This window comes from Thamnophis elegans, chromosome 2 (genome assembly GCF_009769535.1).
Source record: "Thamnophis elegans isolate rThaEle1 chromosome 2, rThaEle1.pri, whole genome shotgun sequence".
Lineage (NCBI taxonomy): Eukaryota > Metazoa > Chordata > Lepidosauria > Squamata > Colubridae > Thamnophis > Thamnophis elegans.
Genome location: NC_045542.1, coordinates 78256319 through 78275643, shown reverse-complemented (window position 1 = coordinate 78275643; position 19325 = coordinate 78256319). Strand labels below are relative to the sequence as shown.

Below are 19325 nucleotides of genomic sequence, written 5' to 3'. Positions count from 1 at the left end.
AAGTTGTAAAACCAACTGGAATATCAAATACTGCATATTATGTTACAACATCAATATGGTTGCTTTTGCATGCAAAGTATCATTTGTAACTCCTGTGGTGTTTTTGAACACTCCATCACAAAACATTTGAATGGTGAAAAAAACATTTTCAACATATACAATAAGAAAACAATAAACAATATAAAATAAACAATAAATTGAGAAGACAGGAAGATGTAGTAAAAGACATTGCTGAATAGCAAATAGAAAGAAGGTGGGATGGTCTTATTATAGTTGCCCATTGGAATTCAGTGTTTACTGTAATGTTTTTTGGGGCCATATTTAGATGTAGTTTGCTCGACTCAATGCAAGTTGAGTGTTTAAAGACACAAACCATCACTGGGGTACACTCAATTCACTCTGCTAGAAACTCATTGAAACATATGTTATCAATCTTGCACCAAATACATAGGCTACTAATAGGCTACTAATCACATACTGACAAAACTAAAGGGAAACAGAAAGAAGCACATCCTTGATGTCTAGCATGCATCTTAATCCCCCCTTCCATTATAGAATTATACCTCTCCCCAAAACCTCTAAATAAAAATAATTGATTTTTAGTCAGATCTAGCAAATGAGCTAAACAGATGAAACAGACGGGCAAGTCACACATTACCATCAAGGAAAAACACTGAGCTTCTAAAGCTACAGAAGATGGGCAGCCATTTATTGATTTTCTTTTTTAGCACTGACTGAAAACTGAAGCCACCCATTAAGTAACTTTTGCTCACATGAATTAATCTATGGAATTAATATGGCTATGGTAATCTGTGGCCCATCCTTAATGGATAGTGAACGATACATCAGGCATACTATCTTCTGTATATAATTATCTTTTCATTCAACCTGAGAAAGAGTTGGAAATCAATAATATGAATGCGGTCAGGATTCTGAATGTCTCTCTCTATTTGTATGGATAATTCTTTGAAAACTGATGAGGACTGGATCGTGTTTGGCTCTAGGGGAAAAAAATAAAGACTGAATTCAAAAATAGCTTGTCCACCCAGAGCTGGGGAGGAGGGGGTTGGTGTCATCAAAAATCTACCTGTAAATTGTAGTTGGGCATCAAAGTTGAGAAAGTGCTGATCCTTTATTCCAAACTTCCTCCCTTCTCCCTTCAAGTCATGTGATGTGGAACAGAACTGTTATTAAGGTCCTCAAAAGGAGTCTACAAATTCTTGTCAGGTAGGTATACTCAATGTACAATATGGTAAGTCCATGTATCTCAGTTTTTGCAATGTCTAATTAGCCCACCCAGTAAAATCTCTTGACTGACATATAAAGAATATGTCTCTTCGGGTACTGGGTCCCTATAGGAGGCATATTATTTTCATATTTTTGGAGCTTTTGATGGGAGGATAGCTATTTTTATTTTTGGAAATAAAAGAATTTAGTTTTCTAAATAGAAGGTGCTACTGTTCTTAAAATCGGTATGTTTAAAGGCAAAGACTACGATAAACTTAATGTGACAGAGAATACGCAAAGTAAGCAGAATATAATGCTAGAAGAAAAACTTCACTCCCAATTTTCATTATTTTTAGGCAGGTTTTCACCCGTTAGCAAAAGTGAAAATTGATGTTTGATAATGCAGAAATTTCTATGTCAAGGACATAGCTGAAAAGATTTCTGAAAGTCAAAGGAACATCAATATCCTTGGGAATTTCTATTTCTGTACTCTAATAGGAAAAGTCAGAATATACTGTGCAAAAACAGCACACTGTTTGGTTTAATTTGCATACTTTAGACAGTTCTGCAATAGGCATGTGATCGCAACCTATTTTCAGCAGAAACACAAAGCTGTTTTTACAAGTGGGAGATGAAAGGAAAAGCTAGAAGCAATTTAGGACATAGCCTAATTGAGAAGGATCCCTTTTTAAATGTTAGATATTTTCTTTTTCTTATAGTTTGAGGGTAACATTCCTTGGAAGGGAAAGAGTGATAGCAGGCATTCTTAATTTTGGCCCTAAAATGTTGTTCTGAAGTGATTTTTATGTTAGGGAAAAATAAATATGGCTGCTGCCACAATGAAATTTTCACTCACATGGGAGTGAAAGGAAAGGAAATACAGCAGTTAAATGTCTAAACAAGAAAAAGTATCTTTTTTTTTCAAAGTCCATGGATTGTTCTTGTTTTATCTAAAAATACAAAACATTAAATAAATTTCCTAATAGCGGCAATTAAAGCAAGTTTGTTAAAAAAAATATACATTCACAATGGGCCACACATATAACTGTCTTTATAAACTTCAACCACTAAGAAAATACCTGCAAACTTTCATACATGACTATATTACCAAAACCAAACAATTAAAAAACCCTAATCAGTCTATATTTGAAAAACAGACTCATATGTTTCAACCATCACATGAAATTTTAGGAAAGAAGTCCTGTAGATCATCGATATCAGCAGGGCAGGGGTGGGGGGGGGGGCATTAAGTTCAAATCAGTTTACTCAAAAATAAATGTGCATCAGAATTAGTAAAACCTGGGCAAAATTGAGAAAATTTTCAGTTTGGAAAATGAAGGCTTCTCAAACAGCTGTATGAATCCCATTGATATTAGCCAAATCATCAAATCACTTGCTCCTTCCTTATATTTGGACACCAAGAATTTGTTACAGAAAAGCTCCATGAATAAACCCTGGAAGGAAGGACAAAGAAGGCTGCAGTTCCTCACATCCAATTTAAGAGCAAATCCCATTGAGCGTAGTAATAATTGCTTCTTAATAAGCAATCACACAAAGATTTATAAAAGACAAAGACAGCTTATAAGTATGGTAAAAGTCCTTTTCTTTTTTACCGTTCCAGAAAGGTGAAAATGAAATTTCTAGCACATTGCTCACTGGAGAGTTATACTGAATAACAAGCTTCCATCTAAAAACAGAAAACATGAGGATCTCATTTACAAGTTCTGTTAGTCTGTATTTCCTTTACCCTTTTCCTTTCCTTTCTTTTCCTTTTCTTTCTTTTTAAAAAGCATCAGAATCGATAAACCTTAAAACATTTATGCCACTTTCCTTCTCCATAAGCACAAATGAAAGTTATTTTTTCAGCACAAGATAAAAGATATGTATGTAATCGGAAGGAAATATATTCATCAACCTTCTTTCAATATGCAGTGGGATAAAAATGAAGAGCAATTTTTAAAACCATATAGAAGGTAATAAAATAATCTATTATCTCAGCTCATTTTGATCAGGAGATAATTCAACAAAGTCAATAAAGTTAATCTGGAATATGGAGTATCTATTGTGGCCTGTCGGCCACCGCCCCCCCCAGTAGCCAAATCAGATGAGGAGGCAGTGTGGGAGTCAGGTCCAGCATAAGGCAATCTGAAACCTCCAAGGGTGGGGGGTGGGAATGGAGCTGTCAGAGATAGAGACAGAGGCAGAGTCTGGGCCATCAATCAGATGAAGAGTCACCAGGCCCCAGGTCTGGAGGTGGCTGAGGAGGATGAGGAGGAACAGCTAGGTCCACTGCATGACACACAGATGTGCAGAAGACAGAGAAGAGGAGAGCAGTGGAAATCCATGGGACGGTCCTTGGGACGGAAGAGCCACTGCTGCTAGCGAAGCCCCACCCTAGCTCTGAGGATAAAAGGCAGGGGGCAGAGATGAATAGGTGTGGTAGACAACTATTCATCTCCCTGCCGTACAGGCTTGTTAGCCTGTTGTGTGTGTGAGAGAGAGACACTTTCTGCCAGGGCTGCTGGCGCTCCTAATAAAGGGAACAATTAGGTAACTACAGAGGGTTTGTCATGTTCTGGAGCCAGGTCAGAACAGTATCTATGAAAAGCAGGCAGACGTTTATGGCCTGATCTATTTTCTCTTATCATGGTAGGTGATTAATAGGTAATACAGAGAGGTCAAAATCAAAATCAGATGAAAAGTCAGAAAAAAGCACTGACATTTTCCATTGAATGACAGATCATTGGATTTATTTGCTGACTCAGATAACAACCAGTGTGAGAAGAATGCTAGAAAGGGAAAGAGAGCAATAGAATAGAATAGAATAGAATAGAATAGAATAGAATAGAATAGAATAGAATAGAATAGAATAGAATAGAATGGAGTGGAGTGGAGTGGAGTGGAGTGGAGTGGAGTGGAGTGGAGTGGAGTGGAGTGGAGTGGAGTGGAATGGAATGGAATAGAATAGAATAGAATAGAATAGAATAGAATAGAATAGAATAGAATAGAATAGAATAGAATAGAATAGAATAGAATAGAATAGAATAGAATAACAGAGTTGGAAGGGAACTTGGGGATCTTCTAGTCCAAACCCCTGCTTAGGCAGGAAACCCTATACCAGTTCAGACAAATGGTTATCCAACCTCTTATTACTTCCAGTGTTGGGGCATTCACAATCTCTGGAGCAGTGTGGGTTGCAAGCAGTACGCCCCGGTACCAGCGTACCAGAGCCTTCCTGGAGCACCGGGTACTGTTCTGGTACGGTGCTTCGGAGGGCCCACCCTTCTGCCTGAGCTCCTTACCTGTCCTTTAAAGCCTTTGGTACTTCGGCACACGAGCATGGTACATGGCACATACAGCACCTGCGCAATACTCCGCCAAGCAGCTGGAGCATTGCGGAGGCTTGCGGAGGTGTCACTGGCAGGTACAACGTACACGCACACCAGTTGCAATGGGATCTTGAATCCACCACTGCTCTGGAGGAAAGTTATTCCACTGATTAATTGTTCTGTTAGGGAATTTCTCCCTAGTTCTAAGTTGCTTCTCTCCTTGATTAGTTTCCATCCATTGCTTCTTGTCCTGCCCTGAGGTGCTTTGGAGAATAGTCTGAGACCCTCTTCTTTGTGGCAACCCCTGAGATATTGGAACACTGCTATCATGTCTCCCCAAGTAGCTCCGCAAGTAGCTTGGGAGATCAATTAAAGAGAAATAAATGTGATGGGGAACTATGTTGTCATATATAGACTATAGTCATATAGTCACTATGTGTTTTTGTAACTAAATATACCTACAAATTTCAGACTATAGAGTCTCAACGAAGAAAACCATTTTCCTGGCTTAAGAAAGCATGAGATACTGATTTCAAAGGATTCTCAGAACTTTTCAAAGCACAAAAGGTGGCCATTGCATTGATTTAAATCCAATTGCTATTAATTTTTACATTTTGTATTGATTGTTGGCAGATTTTTGATTCCCATGTCCATAGTTCATTTTAAACTAACTCTTATAGATCTTACGTTGAGACAGAATTCAGTGATATACAGAACAGTACTCCAGTCAACGGAACTACTCTGCAACTTCATATGCCACATGATAGCTAATACTACGCCCATAAGATCACTTTTCGATGTGGATGCCATCCATATGGCAACATGGATATAGAAGCTTGTTTTCCTCATATTGTATAACTATAGGCTTGTCAATTATGCATGAAATTCTGACATATTCCTAATAGATTTTATTTATGATGTTTATGGAATTAGCAATACACTGTGATCAAAAAATGCTTTCCAAGATTGTTTTATTCCAGATACCATGTTTTAAATAAATGAAGATCACAGGAAAGTCTTCTGCATTTGATACCAAATGCAGACTATCAAAAGTGGAAGCTGCTAGTTTTCTATAGAAAATAAGATATTTCCATTTTAGGTCCTAATTTTTTTAGAATTAAATTCCTTACAGAATCCGACTATAATTCTTTTATTTCCATGTCTACATTAAAATTTCATATATATTCATGTGCAGTTCATCAGAAAACTATAGACATTTCAGGCACACTTTTCTTTCAAATATACAATTGTATATATTCACAGGCTGCACATTGATTTGAAATCTGACAATTAAGTAAATTTACATTAAAATGCAAATTGAACAAATATCTCATGATAGACAGAAAAAAGAAATGACGGGAGCAGGAGCATATCACCCTAAAATGTGTTGCAGCTCATTCTCATACCAAAATTAATGATTCCTCTTTATTTATAAACAAAGTTTATAGCTGTCATCTCATCCTTTAGAGCAAACCAAGATCAAAGACAATGGATCATACTTGCCAATGAACAGACCTTGATAGAAATAGTCTGCAGGCCTGAGTTTCATGTTCAAATGCAATTTCTGCTTTTAATCATATCCATCCAACAGTGGCAATATTACCAGTAATCGTCTTGAGTCAGGGAGATGATATCCTTTTAATCTGGGATTTTTTTTTTGCAACAGTATAAAACTTTGCAATTGAGCACAAATTCAATCTGTGGCATAATCAGGTCTGCTTCTCCACTATGTAATCAGGCTAACAACACTGAAACCTCTTTGCCAATAAGAAACAGATGGAGTAGAACATAGATTTAATATAATACCTGCTTTTTACAAAAAGATGAAGAATCATTTACCTTTAGATTCTGGAAATATCTTGTGATTTTGAGACTGAACATACCAGAATTCAGATAATTAAGGTAATTAATTAATTAAGGAAACATTTAAATCATGGTTATAATGAAAGCAAGAAGTTTGATTCCCCAATTGAATTATTACTATAAATGTAGTTTCTCATGGCATGAGTAATAGCAGCTTAAAAGCTCTAGGCTGGGCCTGGCTGAATCCCTCTTCCTCTTCATGTCATATTTGTAATCCAATCTCTAATGCAGATGCATTACCATTCATTGGTAAACTGTATATTCCAACCCAAGAATTCTTAAGTCTTGAGTTGTATGCCATGTTTAAATCAATCTGTTAATTATTCTATGAAAATTGAAAAGTGGACCTTTACCAAACCTCTGCATTTCTTACCTTTAACCTTTCTGTTACACCATCAGTGAAACTGACTGTGAATTCAGCAATTTTGGGCACTCGAAGTTTTCCTTTGTTCTTCTGGTCTGGTTGATATTCTGTTCTTGTTTTCACAATCACCTAGACACAAAAATTGACATCTTCAGTTTTCCCCAGCCAAAAGAAAATAAGTAGTTTCATTAAAGAATTGATTTTCAATAAATCATTTCTGTGAATAACTTTATGTATGCAGAAATCATTGTTGTAAGTAAAAAATACTCACATGCCCACACAGAAAGAAACAACGAAGGTTAAATAAATGAACTGACAACCTTTTCCATGATGGTGAGAAACTAAACTCACCAAAACCTATTAGTAAACATACTAAACTCTCCCTAAACCTACTAGTGCCCTGTACTTCACATCTGAGGATAAGGAAAGATGAAGAAAAATCAATTTATTTCAGAAAAATATAGAGATAACATTTTCCTCCTGGCATCTGTATTTTCAAAGTTATTATTTTAGTCTTCAAATACTGCAGAGTGACACAAATGATATGGAATAAATTTTAGGACTATTAAAAACTGTAGCTGAACATCAGCCATTCTGGCCCTGAATTTCAGCAGGGATGCACTGAGAATCATAGGTTAACGCCTGAGCCTGAGTCCATTTTGCAAAGACAACCATCCCACAATATTAAGAATCATTTGATGGAATACATCTTACTTAGTCACATCGTGTCTTATTTGGCATATCCAAAGCAACATCTATTTCTCATTATAAATATTTTGTTCAACCAATTTTTGGCCAGTGTTGCCAATTAATAATCTATAAATCAAGTGAATGGGAATATGAATACTGCACTTCAAATGATAGTTTTGTATAGGTTTTATCCTTCTATTTCTTTCTCCACCTTCTTCAGGAACATCCCATGACATTGGGAACAAGACTTAGGCCATACTAGGTGCTGCTGAAATCTGACTAGTCTAGCATAAGTCAATTGGATAGAATTGGGTAGCTATAGAAACTAATTCAATGAATAAATATTCTCAGGAAAACATGCATTTGATTTGAGAAGGAATGTAGATGAGCTGTGGAGACGCAATGGTTAGAGTGCAGCATTACAGGGTGCTTCTGCTGACTGCTGGCTGTCTGCAATTTGACAGTTCAAATCTCACCAGGTTCAAAGTTGACTCAGCCTTCCATCCTACCGAGGTGGGTAAAATGAGGATCCAGATTGTTGGGGGCAATATGCTGACTCTGTAAACCGCTTAGAGAGGGCTGTAAAGAACTGTAAAGTGGTATATAAGTGCTATTGCTTTTGTGTATGCTTCAACACTCCTTTTCTTTTCAAATCTAAAGCATAGGATAATCTTTATGGTTAATGGCAGGTAAAGGTAGCATAGCAACTTTCTGGCATAATGTGGTACCACAGAATTCCTTCCATTTGAAATACAACACATGCTCAGAATTTTCACATTCAAAATTAACAGTATAATATTTTATCCCTCTAATCTACAACAAATGTTGAAGTAGTTCTAAAGCATATTTTCACAATATTCTAATTTTCTGAGATTGTGGATTTAATTTCATAATTTAATAAGCTTATATGCCGCCCAGATTTGGGGTTTTCATGAGCTGTAAGTCATAATCATCACAATTATGACAAATCACAGCTTGAACTATCTTGCTTTGCATGTAATGTGTCTATTTCATATATTAGTTTCACCATTTAAGTTGCATTACTGAAATAAATGAACTTTTTGCATGATATTCTAATTTTTCAAGTTTCACCTGTAGCATCTAACTGGGATTCTGATAATCCTACACATTTTTAAGAACCATTGCTAAAGCTGTTTAAAAATATGTTAGATGCCACCTATCACGTTTATTAATCCTATAAACAGCAAACTTTATGGCTAATGTTAGATGAGCAATTTCCACTTCAATTCACTTATATAATATACATATAAACACTTTATGACACTGTATTATATTTTGCATTGGCCTTAGATAGTTAGCTACTTTGGAAGCTATTTTTGGCTAAGAAAATGAGATGTAAAAGAAATAACAGAATTATATGTAGTTAATGAAACAAATGTTGGAATTTAATCCAGAATTTAGATGCCAAATCAGATGGTTTTGTTTCAGAGGCTACAAAATTTGGAGAGCTGCCATTTTCACATCAATCCAATATCTGAATAATTTTAGACTATGTTTTCTGCATTGCCTTATTTTTAACAGCTGGCAAAGTCACTGATAATTGAGAATCCACACTTTATATCTTAATGTGAGTGTATTCCTTCAAAATAGAACTGGAAATACTATTTTTGATATTTACTTGCAAGAGTTATACATAAAGGAAGGCAGTTTTGCTCTGCCAGTTGTTTTGATTTGTCAAAAAGCAAATTGTTTTGCTTTGCCAAAAGAAAAATATACTATAGTCATCGCCCTTAAAAATATATATCTCAGGACAAATAACTTTTCTGCTGGAAATACTAAGCAGAACAGATTTCTAATAATTTCTTGTAAATTATTCTGCTGTTTACTACTCACCACCAATCCATTTGCTCTCAAAAGTCATTGTTTTATTGGCAGCACAAACTAGGCCAGTTACTCAGAAAGAAAATCCATTGAGATCAATGTGACTTCTAGATAAGTTTGAAAGGAACAAGTTTAAAATATTCCCTAAAGCAGTAATGGTTTGAACCCTAGGAAATCTTGGTGCAGCTTGAGTGTAAGAAGGCTGTGATGCCTATAACAAGGATGAAAGGAAAAAACGATGGAATTTGAACTATTTGAAAAATTGATCATTTTCTATTTCTAGTATCTTTACAAGGAGATACAAGGAGATGGCCTCAATGTATAATTTCAAAACAGATAGGCATGAACCATTAGTTTTACAGTATATGTGCAGTATACCAGCAATGTAAATTCTGCTTCTTAAGGACATGAAGTCTGAGCAGAAAATGGAAAGCACTCCTTGAATATTTTCCTAAATATATGGAAGAAAAGATGACCAATGTAAAGAGGAGAAAGCAGTGTGCTTTGTTATAAGATGCTCTATTTGTTAAAAAAAAAGTATTTGCTTGATATAGATTCATTGACTATAATTTCAGTTCATAAAATGGAAACAGTGTCCTATAAAGGGAGAAAGAACGCCATGTGAATTTTGTGATTAATTTATTTTCCTATTTCTGGTATCTGGGAGCGTGAGGTTTGATTGCCCAATGCCCATCTTTACTAGCAATACATTGTTTCTGTGTATAATCCAAAATGTTGATTATTACCTCTAAACCCTTATATGGCTTTGGGCTTGGTTAGAATCTGCCTACTCAAAGGGGTGGCTCAGTGGCTAATACTCTAAGCTTGTTGATCAAAAAGGTCGGCAGTTCGGCGTTTCAAATCCCTAGTGCCGCGTAATGGAGTGAGTTCCCATTACTTGTCCCAGCTTCTGCCAACCTAGCAGTTCGAAAACACATAAAAAATGCAAGTAGAAAAATAGGGACCACTTCGTTGGGAAGGTAAAAGTATTCCGTACACCTTCGGGCTTTAGTCATGCCAGCCACATGACCATGGAGACTCTTCAGCTTTGAATCGGAGATGAGCACCACCCCTAGAGTTGGGAATGACTAGCATCTTTACCTTACTCAAAGCATGCACACAGATAATACCGGCTGAAGTTCCCAACTTATTTGCTATAAGGACACATGGAAATAAATATTCTCTAGGGTGGGGGGCTTCCTTTCTACAGAACCATTTGTAAGAGTGACCCTTACAGCCTTCTGGAGATTTATGAATAGTTGGTTATTGCAGATCTTTGAAGACTGATTTATTTTTTTCTGAAAGAGATGTGGCCTCATCTGAAGAATACTACCCTCAAATTCACTGTTATATTCACTGCTGGTTTGTTGTATTTTTTTTCTTATGTATTTCTGCTAATATTGAAATGGAAGGAATGAAGGACCCTTCCAGTCGCTATATTCTATCAGATCCTGTAGAGTAGCGTCCCATTTTTATCTGGAAAATGTTGGGGGAGAGGGACAGAGTTGGGTTTTAAAGAAAGCTCAGGGTTATCCACAAGGATCTGCTAAGTAGCTTGGCCACTTAGCAACCTACTCATAGCCTGGAATCTAGCTGGGGCATTAGACTGGATTGCTGCTATGTAACCCATTTCTCTGCACAGATCCCAGATGGGCCTGGGTTTTTGGAGGAGATCTGGGAAATAAAGCACAAAAAGAGCTGAGGAGCTCTGGGAAATGGAGTCAAACCTGTGCTTCGCTTCGCTTCGCTTCACATCAATGGGTTTGGTTGGTTTTTCCATTTTGCCCTTCTGGTCTGCTGCATTCTTTTTACATGTGGTTGGGTTTTTTTAATTTATTAGCTACTCAGAATTGTTTATTGGCTATGGATTAAAATTAATTAATTAATCAATCAAATCAATCAATATGTATACATTTATCTGTTAGTTTATTGCCCTAAGAAATATCAGAGGGATGGGCAGCCAATGACAAAAGGAATGTTGCCTGTACAAGTTCAATTCACTTTCCATGTGCATTATTCCATCCATGTGCATGTATACAAAGGGAGGAGTTTGCATGACAACAGCACAATGGTGCTTTTATCATTTTGATGAAAGTAAAATGCTGTGGACACCTCTTTCTGCCTTATTTATCATTCAAAAGAGGTTTTCAGATATAAGAATGCAACAGTTTTGGAAAATGCCACACACCAATAAATCAATGGCCTGCCCAATCTCCTCCTTTGAAGTTTCAGTATGGTTTCCCCCCCACCCCTCGAAATCATCTCAGAAATAAAGGTGTGTCTGCTTTAAATGCCATGAGGTGCATTTGCAAGCTGTCTGGGCTGCTGCACTTTGCTAATCCACATCACACTCACAATAACAACATCATCAGTGTGTATAAATAATCCTTCAATTTTAACAGCACAATTTAATAAGGGGACTGAGATTTCACCAATGAAATAATAAATATTATTTAATACAGACGTAACACAGGTGCAACAGGATAAAGTAACAACTGTTTTTAAAATAAAAACTGTTGGACATCTCAATACAGGAGAGGTTTGGAAAGCTTGCAAAAGAAAGTACCATTTTATGCTAGTAAGGTGACAAAATGTCATTAATTCTAATTATTGGCTCGGCAACATGGAACTAAGAGCCTCTAATTAAGAGTTTGCCCTGAATTGGTCTTTCTGTTTATATTGAAAGTTCTTGACGTAAATTAGATGCGATCCTCTTGAGGTGGTCCCCTGCTATTTTGTATCAACAAGTACTGTCTCACTGAACTGAAAAGAGCTCTACTTCCATTAAGTGCGGTGACACCTCTCTTTTCTTTCCTGTTTTCCATTTATATTCCTGGTTGGACCTTGATACTTATTTTCTCCATGCTTTCTGAAGCCTGGACCGTTAATTAAAGAAAATGTGATCATTTTATAAACAAGTCAAGCACTGCGTTCATTTCCTTTCAACTCTGCACATCTGCAGTCCTTAAATGTTCCTTCCCCCTTCTCTAATCATAAAACGCCATGAAAGCATATCACAAGAACCTCTCTGCAATCTCTGGTTCATTTTCAAATTTAATTCCTTTGTCTCTCTCTTTGAATACGTTTCCTCCGTTGAATGTATATTGATGCATTGTTGACTTCTAGAAAACTGGGCAAGAATTTACTGATGTTAAAAACCCTTCAAAAATATTTTACAGCAGACCTATTCATTTTACAGGTGACAGACCACATCCAGACAACCCCTATCTGGCCTGCAGTGGCTTGATGTTGGCAGGGAGAAGGGCATCATCAGTGGTGGAGGGCATGGCAGTGGCCCAGCACAATAGGCACACTTTCTCATGTGGCCCATTGGGAAATTAATTGCCCATCCCTGTTTTACAGAACACAGAGACACAAATAAACCTCTAGTGTCTGGATATTAATTTTGCAGGAAAAAAATAGTATATCTCATCTTTTAACTTAGAAGGCTGGCATTTTAGGGGCCTTCCAGCAGAAAATGGGATCATTCTGATATCTGGGAGAATGCTTCTCTACAGAAGGTGGTAACAATCATAAAGATTCACTTCCATTGTCCCTGAAGATGCTATTCTCTGAGAAAATGGATGTGGAGGCAGCCCTACCCTAACAAAGGATATTGAAGAGTTGCTGGTACCTCTGCTCTCCAGACATTCAGCCACAAAGGGTTTTAAAGGTGACATCCAACAATTAGAATGTCACCAAAGGCCAAATAACAACCATTCATCTCTCAATACTCAGGATACTGAGGCCACTGCATTCTAGATAAGCTTTTGCATTTGTTTTGCCTATTTCCCTAAAACAACCTGTGACAAAAGTTGGGCTGAGAGAGACTGGCCCCATTAAGCAGGGAAATTCTGTGGATGTCGGAGGATGAGATTCTAAGTCTTCCCAGTCCTAGTCCAACATCACAACTACTCTGTTAAGAACTTCTTTCTCCAGATCCTATTGGATCCAGTCCCTAAATTGCATTGTGTAGACTCTATAGACCCTGACTAAAAGATTAGCCATAACAAAACATAACAAAAGGATCTCCCTCAAGACCCTAAAAATAGGATTTGATACATAAAATGCTTATCATCCCAAAGTGTCATTGGTTCCTGCACTTGATACAACAGGTGACTGTCAGTTTCAAAGTCCTGGAATGGGATTCAAAGAGATGGGTGGATAAATGGATCGACAGATGGGTGGGTGAATGGGTGAATGGGTGAATGGATGGATGGATGGATGGATGGATATTCATAACACACTGGTTAATTTTTTAAAATATTTCCTAGAATAAGCAAATGAGATGATACATTTAACTACCCAGAAACTCTTAAAACAAAAATCTGAATGAAGGTGAAATTATTATTTAAAAGCTATGTGAAAAAAATTCTGATAAAAATAAGATCAAAGGAAACTTATGGGAGTAGATGAGAACTGAAGCTAAAATCAATACAAGGAGCCTCCAATTACAGTCAAGCACCCAGTTGAATATTGCATGTATAATGAAAGAGTTATGATGAACTAATGTAAGTGTATGTCCTGACTCTTAATAAAAGACATGTGTAACAAAAGGCTGCAACAAAACAGGTAAAAAAGATTGTGTCCTCTGGTTTTTCTCACTTTGTAAATGGTTCACAATTCCATAGGTCTGTCTGTCACCCTTTGTTCCTGATACATGTTGAAGAGGAGGAAGTGCAAGCTCAGCTCCAGCTTTAATACTATTTCACAGGACATGCTGAGATAGACATACTTGGCTTTTACACTATCATGTATAACCTATTTAAAATGCTTTGCAAAATTATCTTAGTAGAATCATGGAGTGATTAAGAATAGAAGGAAGGAGGGAGGGAGGGAGGGTGGAAGAAAGGAAGGAAGGAAGGAAGGAAGGAAGGAAGGAAGGAAGGAAGGAAGGAAGAACTCTTCAATCATTAGTTATTTCCCCTAGGTAGTACAAGCATCAGCAAAATATGGGGTCCTTTTAAAAAATGATAATTATGTGTTAACGTTATGCTCTTCAGCACAACATCCTCAAAAAGTGCTTAGGGTAAGTATTATTATCAGGTAGAGAATTGAATGCTACCAAGAGCTATGGCATTGGATTAATTTATTTAGTTGAATTATTAAGCTTAAAGCTAAGGAATTTATCACCTATTTAATTTTAGCAGCTAAAACAATAATCACTTGATAAAGGAAAACCTTAGACAAAGTAACAATTGAGATATGGATCAATAAGGAGTTCACAATCAATAAAATTTCTGGAAAATACTAGAAAAGATTACAGATTAGTTCTGAATAATGAAAAATCATAACGTGGGAATCACAATTCTAACAAATTAGGGTGGATTTTATGCATTATCTGAATTGTAACAGACCCATTGTCAGAAATAGTTATGGTGCATGATAACTAAGAGCCGAGGTGGCGCAGTGGTTAGAGTGCAGTACTGCAGCCACTTCAGCTGACTGCTAAGCTGCAGTTTGGTGGTTCAAATCTCACCGACTCAAGGTTGACTCAGCCTTCCATCCTTCCAAGGTGGGTAAAATGAGGACCCAGACTGTGGGGGCAATACGCTGACTCTGTAAACCGCTTAGAGAGGGCTGAAAGCCCTATGAAGCGGTATATAAGTCTAACTGCTATTGCTATTGCTATTAAGAAGTTTGTTGTCTGTTTCCCTTAATTTTTTTCTATACTTTTAAGGCAAATTATTATGCTCTTTGGTTAGATAGGGGAATGGAAGCTCAGATAAATGCCTTTAGGAACTCAAATTAATAAACACCTTTTAACAAGAATTAATTGAGCCATTCCCATTGCTATGTACCATTTAGTGCCATGCTATCATCAAAATACATTGAAATAATATATTTCCAGTATATTTCCAGACATATTGCAGGCTTCCAGATAACTCCAGTTATACCTTGGTACTCGGTTGCTTTAAAATTCATTGAATTTGGAATTTGGCACATTTTCATGTGAATTTTTTTCTGGAAAATGATTTGTTTGGTACCTGATGCACAAGCTAGTACTTGTCACTGTAGGCTGCCTTGTGACTCTTTTCGACCAAAAGAAAGTTAAGTCACATGGTTTGTCTGGCACTCATTGTTTTTAGTACTCGTCACGCTTCCTGGAACCAATTAACGATAAGTACCAAGATACCATAATAGTTGTCTTTTCGCAGGCAATTCCAATTTGCAGATCTAGCTATTTATTTATTTATTATAAAATGTATATGCTGCCCATCTCATTGTCCGAAGCGGTATTCTTTCTAAGCCACTAAAGAGAATGTGATGGCCATGAAACACAAAAACATGCACTGATCTGATCTTGAAGCTACATCACCTTTTCTCTCTATAAACAATTCCCAAGACAGATATTGCTCAATCATGACAGGGGAGATATAGTCACAAGCAAAAACAGTAGAAAATACAGTTTATCTTCTAGGATAGGGCTCCCCAACCCTTGGACCTTGAGCCTTTCGGAACCGGAAGTGGCAGGTGAGTGCATGCTCATGTGCTCCATTTGCACAAGCTTGCCCACTGCATGTGCACAACCATCCTTTGTGTCCCTCCCCGTCCCCCCACAACCGGTCCACAAAACCACAAAAACTTGGGGGACTTTGTTCTAGGATCTTTGGGAGAAGTATTTCTAAGGACGTGAGTGATGGATTTCTTTCTCCCACCCAGCCACTTTATTACTTCCCTATATGTCAAACTCTTCCATCCAGTGCTAGCATTGACAGGTTTTCTTAGTCAGAGAAAGTCCTGCTGGAATTATCTCCTTGCTTCACAAACTTCCATTCAGGAGGATGAACAGGAAGAGGGTAAACTGGAAACTTTCCTTCCAGCTCAGAGTTTAATATAAGCTGAAGAAAGACTGAAAGTTGCAATGCTCACCTCTTTTCTAAATTTAATCTTCATATTCCAGCATGAACCCTGTGAACTTTGTTTGAAACTTTAATGGATGCCCAAATTAAAAAGGGAGATACAGTAAGAAATAAAGCACATAATGTAGTGCAAGAATATATTTTTTTCCAACATTTAAAAACCCCCCGATATTTAGGCTAAAGACTAAGACAATTCAGTATCTTGTATTGTTTGAACACTATTTTTTCATTTTAGGATATTTAGTACCATTTATTTGCACTTTATACTTGCACTTAAACTCTTTTTTTCTTACCAAGGACAGAGTGAAATATTTAACATGATTGGGTGCTATGAATGCTCTTAAATTATTCATTTAAGGAAAGGACATGTAATTCCCACTTTGCAGCAAATGAATTGCAGGTCAGGTGGCATAAGGAGCACAGAACATGAATTTTTAAATTTTTCTTCTCCAGATTATTAACAATGCCAAAAGAAATTAAGGTTTGGAATTGGTCTATGTATCCTTAGAAAGGCTGTCCTCATAGTTTGAGCATTCCCTTTATTAGGGAGAAAAAGAGAGCAACAAACCATAGGAGGATCCATATTTTTGTTTTCCAAAGACAGATTCCTGACTCATCTAAATCTATTTCAAACTCATATCTAGTTCAATGATTGCCCTCTTAGCTTTGTTTTATCACATATGCTGGCTAGGACAGGGGTCTCCAACCTAGTGGGTCATGAAGGGATTGCAATTGGGCCACAGAAACAGCTGGCGACTGTGTGTGCATGCACGCACATCCTCACTTGCCTAAGCAGTGTGTGATTGTGTGGTCACTCTATTTGCATGAATGGCAGGCACACATGCATATGGAGCTTGCCAGCCCCACTCACGGACCCATTCCCTCTCCCTCCCTCGCCAGTCGGCAAAGCTGAAAACATTGGGGAACTCTGGTCTAGGATAAGGATAGTAATGGTGATAAGCCTGGGCTTTAGATTTTAAAGTGTCCATCTGAATTTCACAATCAAATTACCCCAGAAGAATTCTGCATAAGGAGCTTCTTTGCATTCTCTAAAGCTATGGTCCAGTGAATGTGTCCCCAAATACACATAACCAGTTCTAAAAATGAGTAGGATCACATACCTCTCTTGAACTTAGCACACCATTTATTTTAGCCTTGTGTCTTTTCCATTTCTTTCTTTTTTCTTACCCATATATCTCATTCACCTCCTCATTCTTGGACTTTCCCCTGGATTCAGTCTTCCTCATCCTTTCATTAATTAGCCTTTTCAGGTTTTTGTTTCCCCTTTTCATTCCTGAATGATGTTATTTGTATGGATTGCTTCCATGTGTTTTCTTGCTTTTATATCTTCATCACTTCCCATCTTAGTTTTGCCATTCTTCGATTCTCCTACTTTTCTGATCCTTGCTCTCTCCAGATGTTTTGGCTTACAAACTCTCAACATGATGGCTGATTCCATGCTGGTGATGATGATGAATGGAGATGTAATTTGAAATTACAGAGTAAGTCTGGAGAAGTGAAATAATTCTCCTTTCTTCTTCCTCAGAAGGTCCCACCCAAGATTCATCTCAAAAGGCTTATCATCTTGACTCGCCTCATTCCACTTCACAATTTACTAGGAACAGGAACTTTCCTATAGCTTCTTTAGGTTTTATTACAAAGTTGCCTCTCAGATCTATTTCTTTATCCCCAGAGTATAGAATGGCTCATGGCAGAAACTGCATGATGGAAATATTGGCTCCTCTTAAACTCTTAATATCTGTCAGTGATCTTAATCTTTAAATATTTCTGAATCTCCAGTACAATAAAGCATTTTTAGAGAAACTTTCCTGTTGGGTTGTGTCCAAAAAGTCATTTTGGGAGACTATTGTTCAGTGTCTAGGTCTTTGGCCCGTCATGCCCATTGTAGTTCTATTTTGGTGGTCACCCATTTAAGTAGGTAAGTAATACGGTTTGATCCTGAATAAATTTTCTTTTAGATCAATCAAAGTTGATAAGATTCAGCCATATGTTTGGATTTAATATGAATTAGTTAAATTTAAATCCAAACAGGATGGAGATATTGTTCTCCCTGAGAAACTGGATTCTGAGGTTCATCCTATATCAAATGGGCTTGCCCACCAACTGGGGAAGAAATTCATAGCTTTTATCACCTTTCTTAAATCTTTTTTTAAAATGTAAGGACAGAGTTGTACAGTATTCTAGATGTGTACTTACCATAGAATTGTATGACAATATCACAGTGTGATTTCTATCCTCTTCCTAAATAATCCCTTGCCTTTTTCACAGCTGTCAAACACTGAATCAATATCTTCTCTGAAGAATCTATTATGACCCCAAGATCTTTTTTTACTGGTTAAAGACAACAGACAACAGACTCAGTATATATAAGAACATAGGGCAATTTTCCCCCAGTGCTTTCACTTTATACTTACTTGAATTGAGCTACATTTTCTACTTGCTCAGTTTGAACGGACATCTCTAGAGCTTTTTACAATTACTTTTGGTTTTTATTACCTTGAATAGTTTTCTATTATCTGAAACCTAGGATAGCTCTCTACTTAACTCTAAGATAAAGTTATGTACAAAGGAGTTGAAGGGCACTGGTCAGAATAAAAGTCTTTGAAGAATTTCTTCTCGTTTTCACTCATTGACAAAATCGTCCATGAATTCTTACCCTTTGCTTTCTATTTTTTTTAACTCATTAGTAATCCATTAAAAAAAACAGATAAACTTATTAAGTTTATTCAGACTCCTTTGATGAGGAACTCTACTTAAGACTCTTTGAAAATCCAATAATACAATGTCAACCGTACACTTCCATCCCTGTGCCTGTTTAACTTTCTAAAAAATATCTACTTTAGTGAGGCAGTGTTTATCTTTGCAGAATCCATGCCGATTTGCCTTTCAACAAGATTTGTTCCTGGGTTCCTTCCAGAAGAGAGGGGTTTACCTTACTGAAACCTGCCTTTGGGCCACTTAGGAAATATGGAATCATAACCATCCATATCCAGGGACTTCTGGAAAGTAAAGAATTTTGAGAGTGGTTAGAATCTGGCTGGATCTTAAATTGGAAAATTTCTTCTTTTGAAGAAATACACAAATTTGTGGCATGGAGCCAGGTTACCAGAGCAACTGACTCACCCC

General features: G+C 37.0%; 1 protein-coding gene across 1 annotated transcript in view; it reads right to left on the bottom strand.

Annotated features, from left to right (window-relative positions):
- NSG2 (neuronal vesicle trafficking associated 2) overlaps positions 1–19325 on the bottom strand; it is a 53973-nt gene that overhangs the window by 22407 nt on the left and 12241 nt on the right. Inside the window, exon 3 of the mRNA XM_032212077.1 lies at positions 6793–6912. Coding sequence (XP_032067968.1) covers positions 6793–6912 — 120 coding nt within the window. The remainder of the gene's footprint in view (positions 1–6792; positions 6913–19325) is intronic.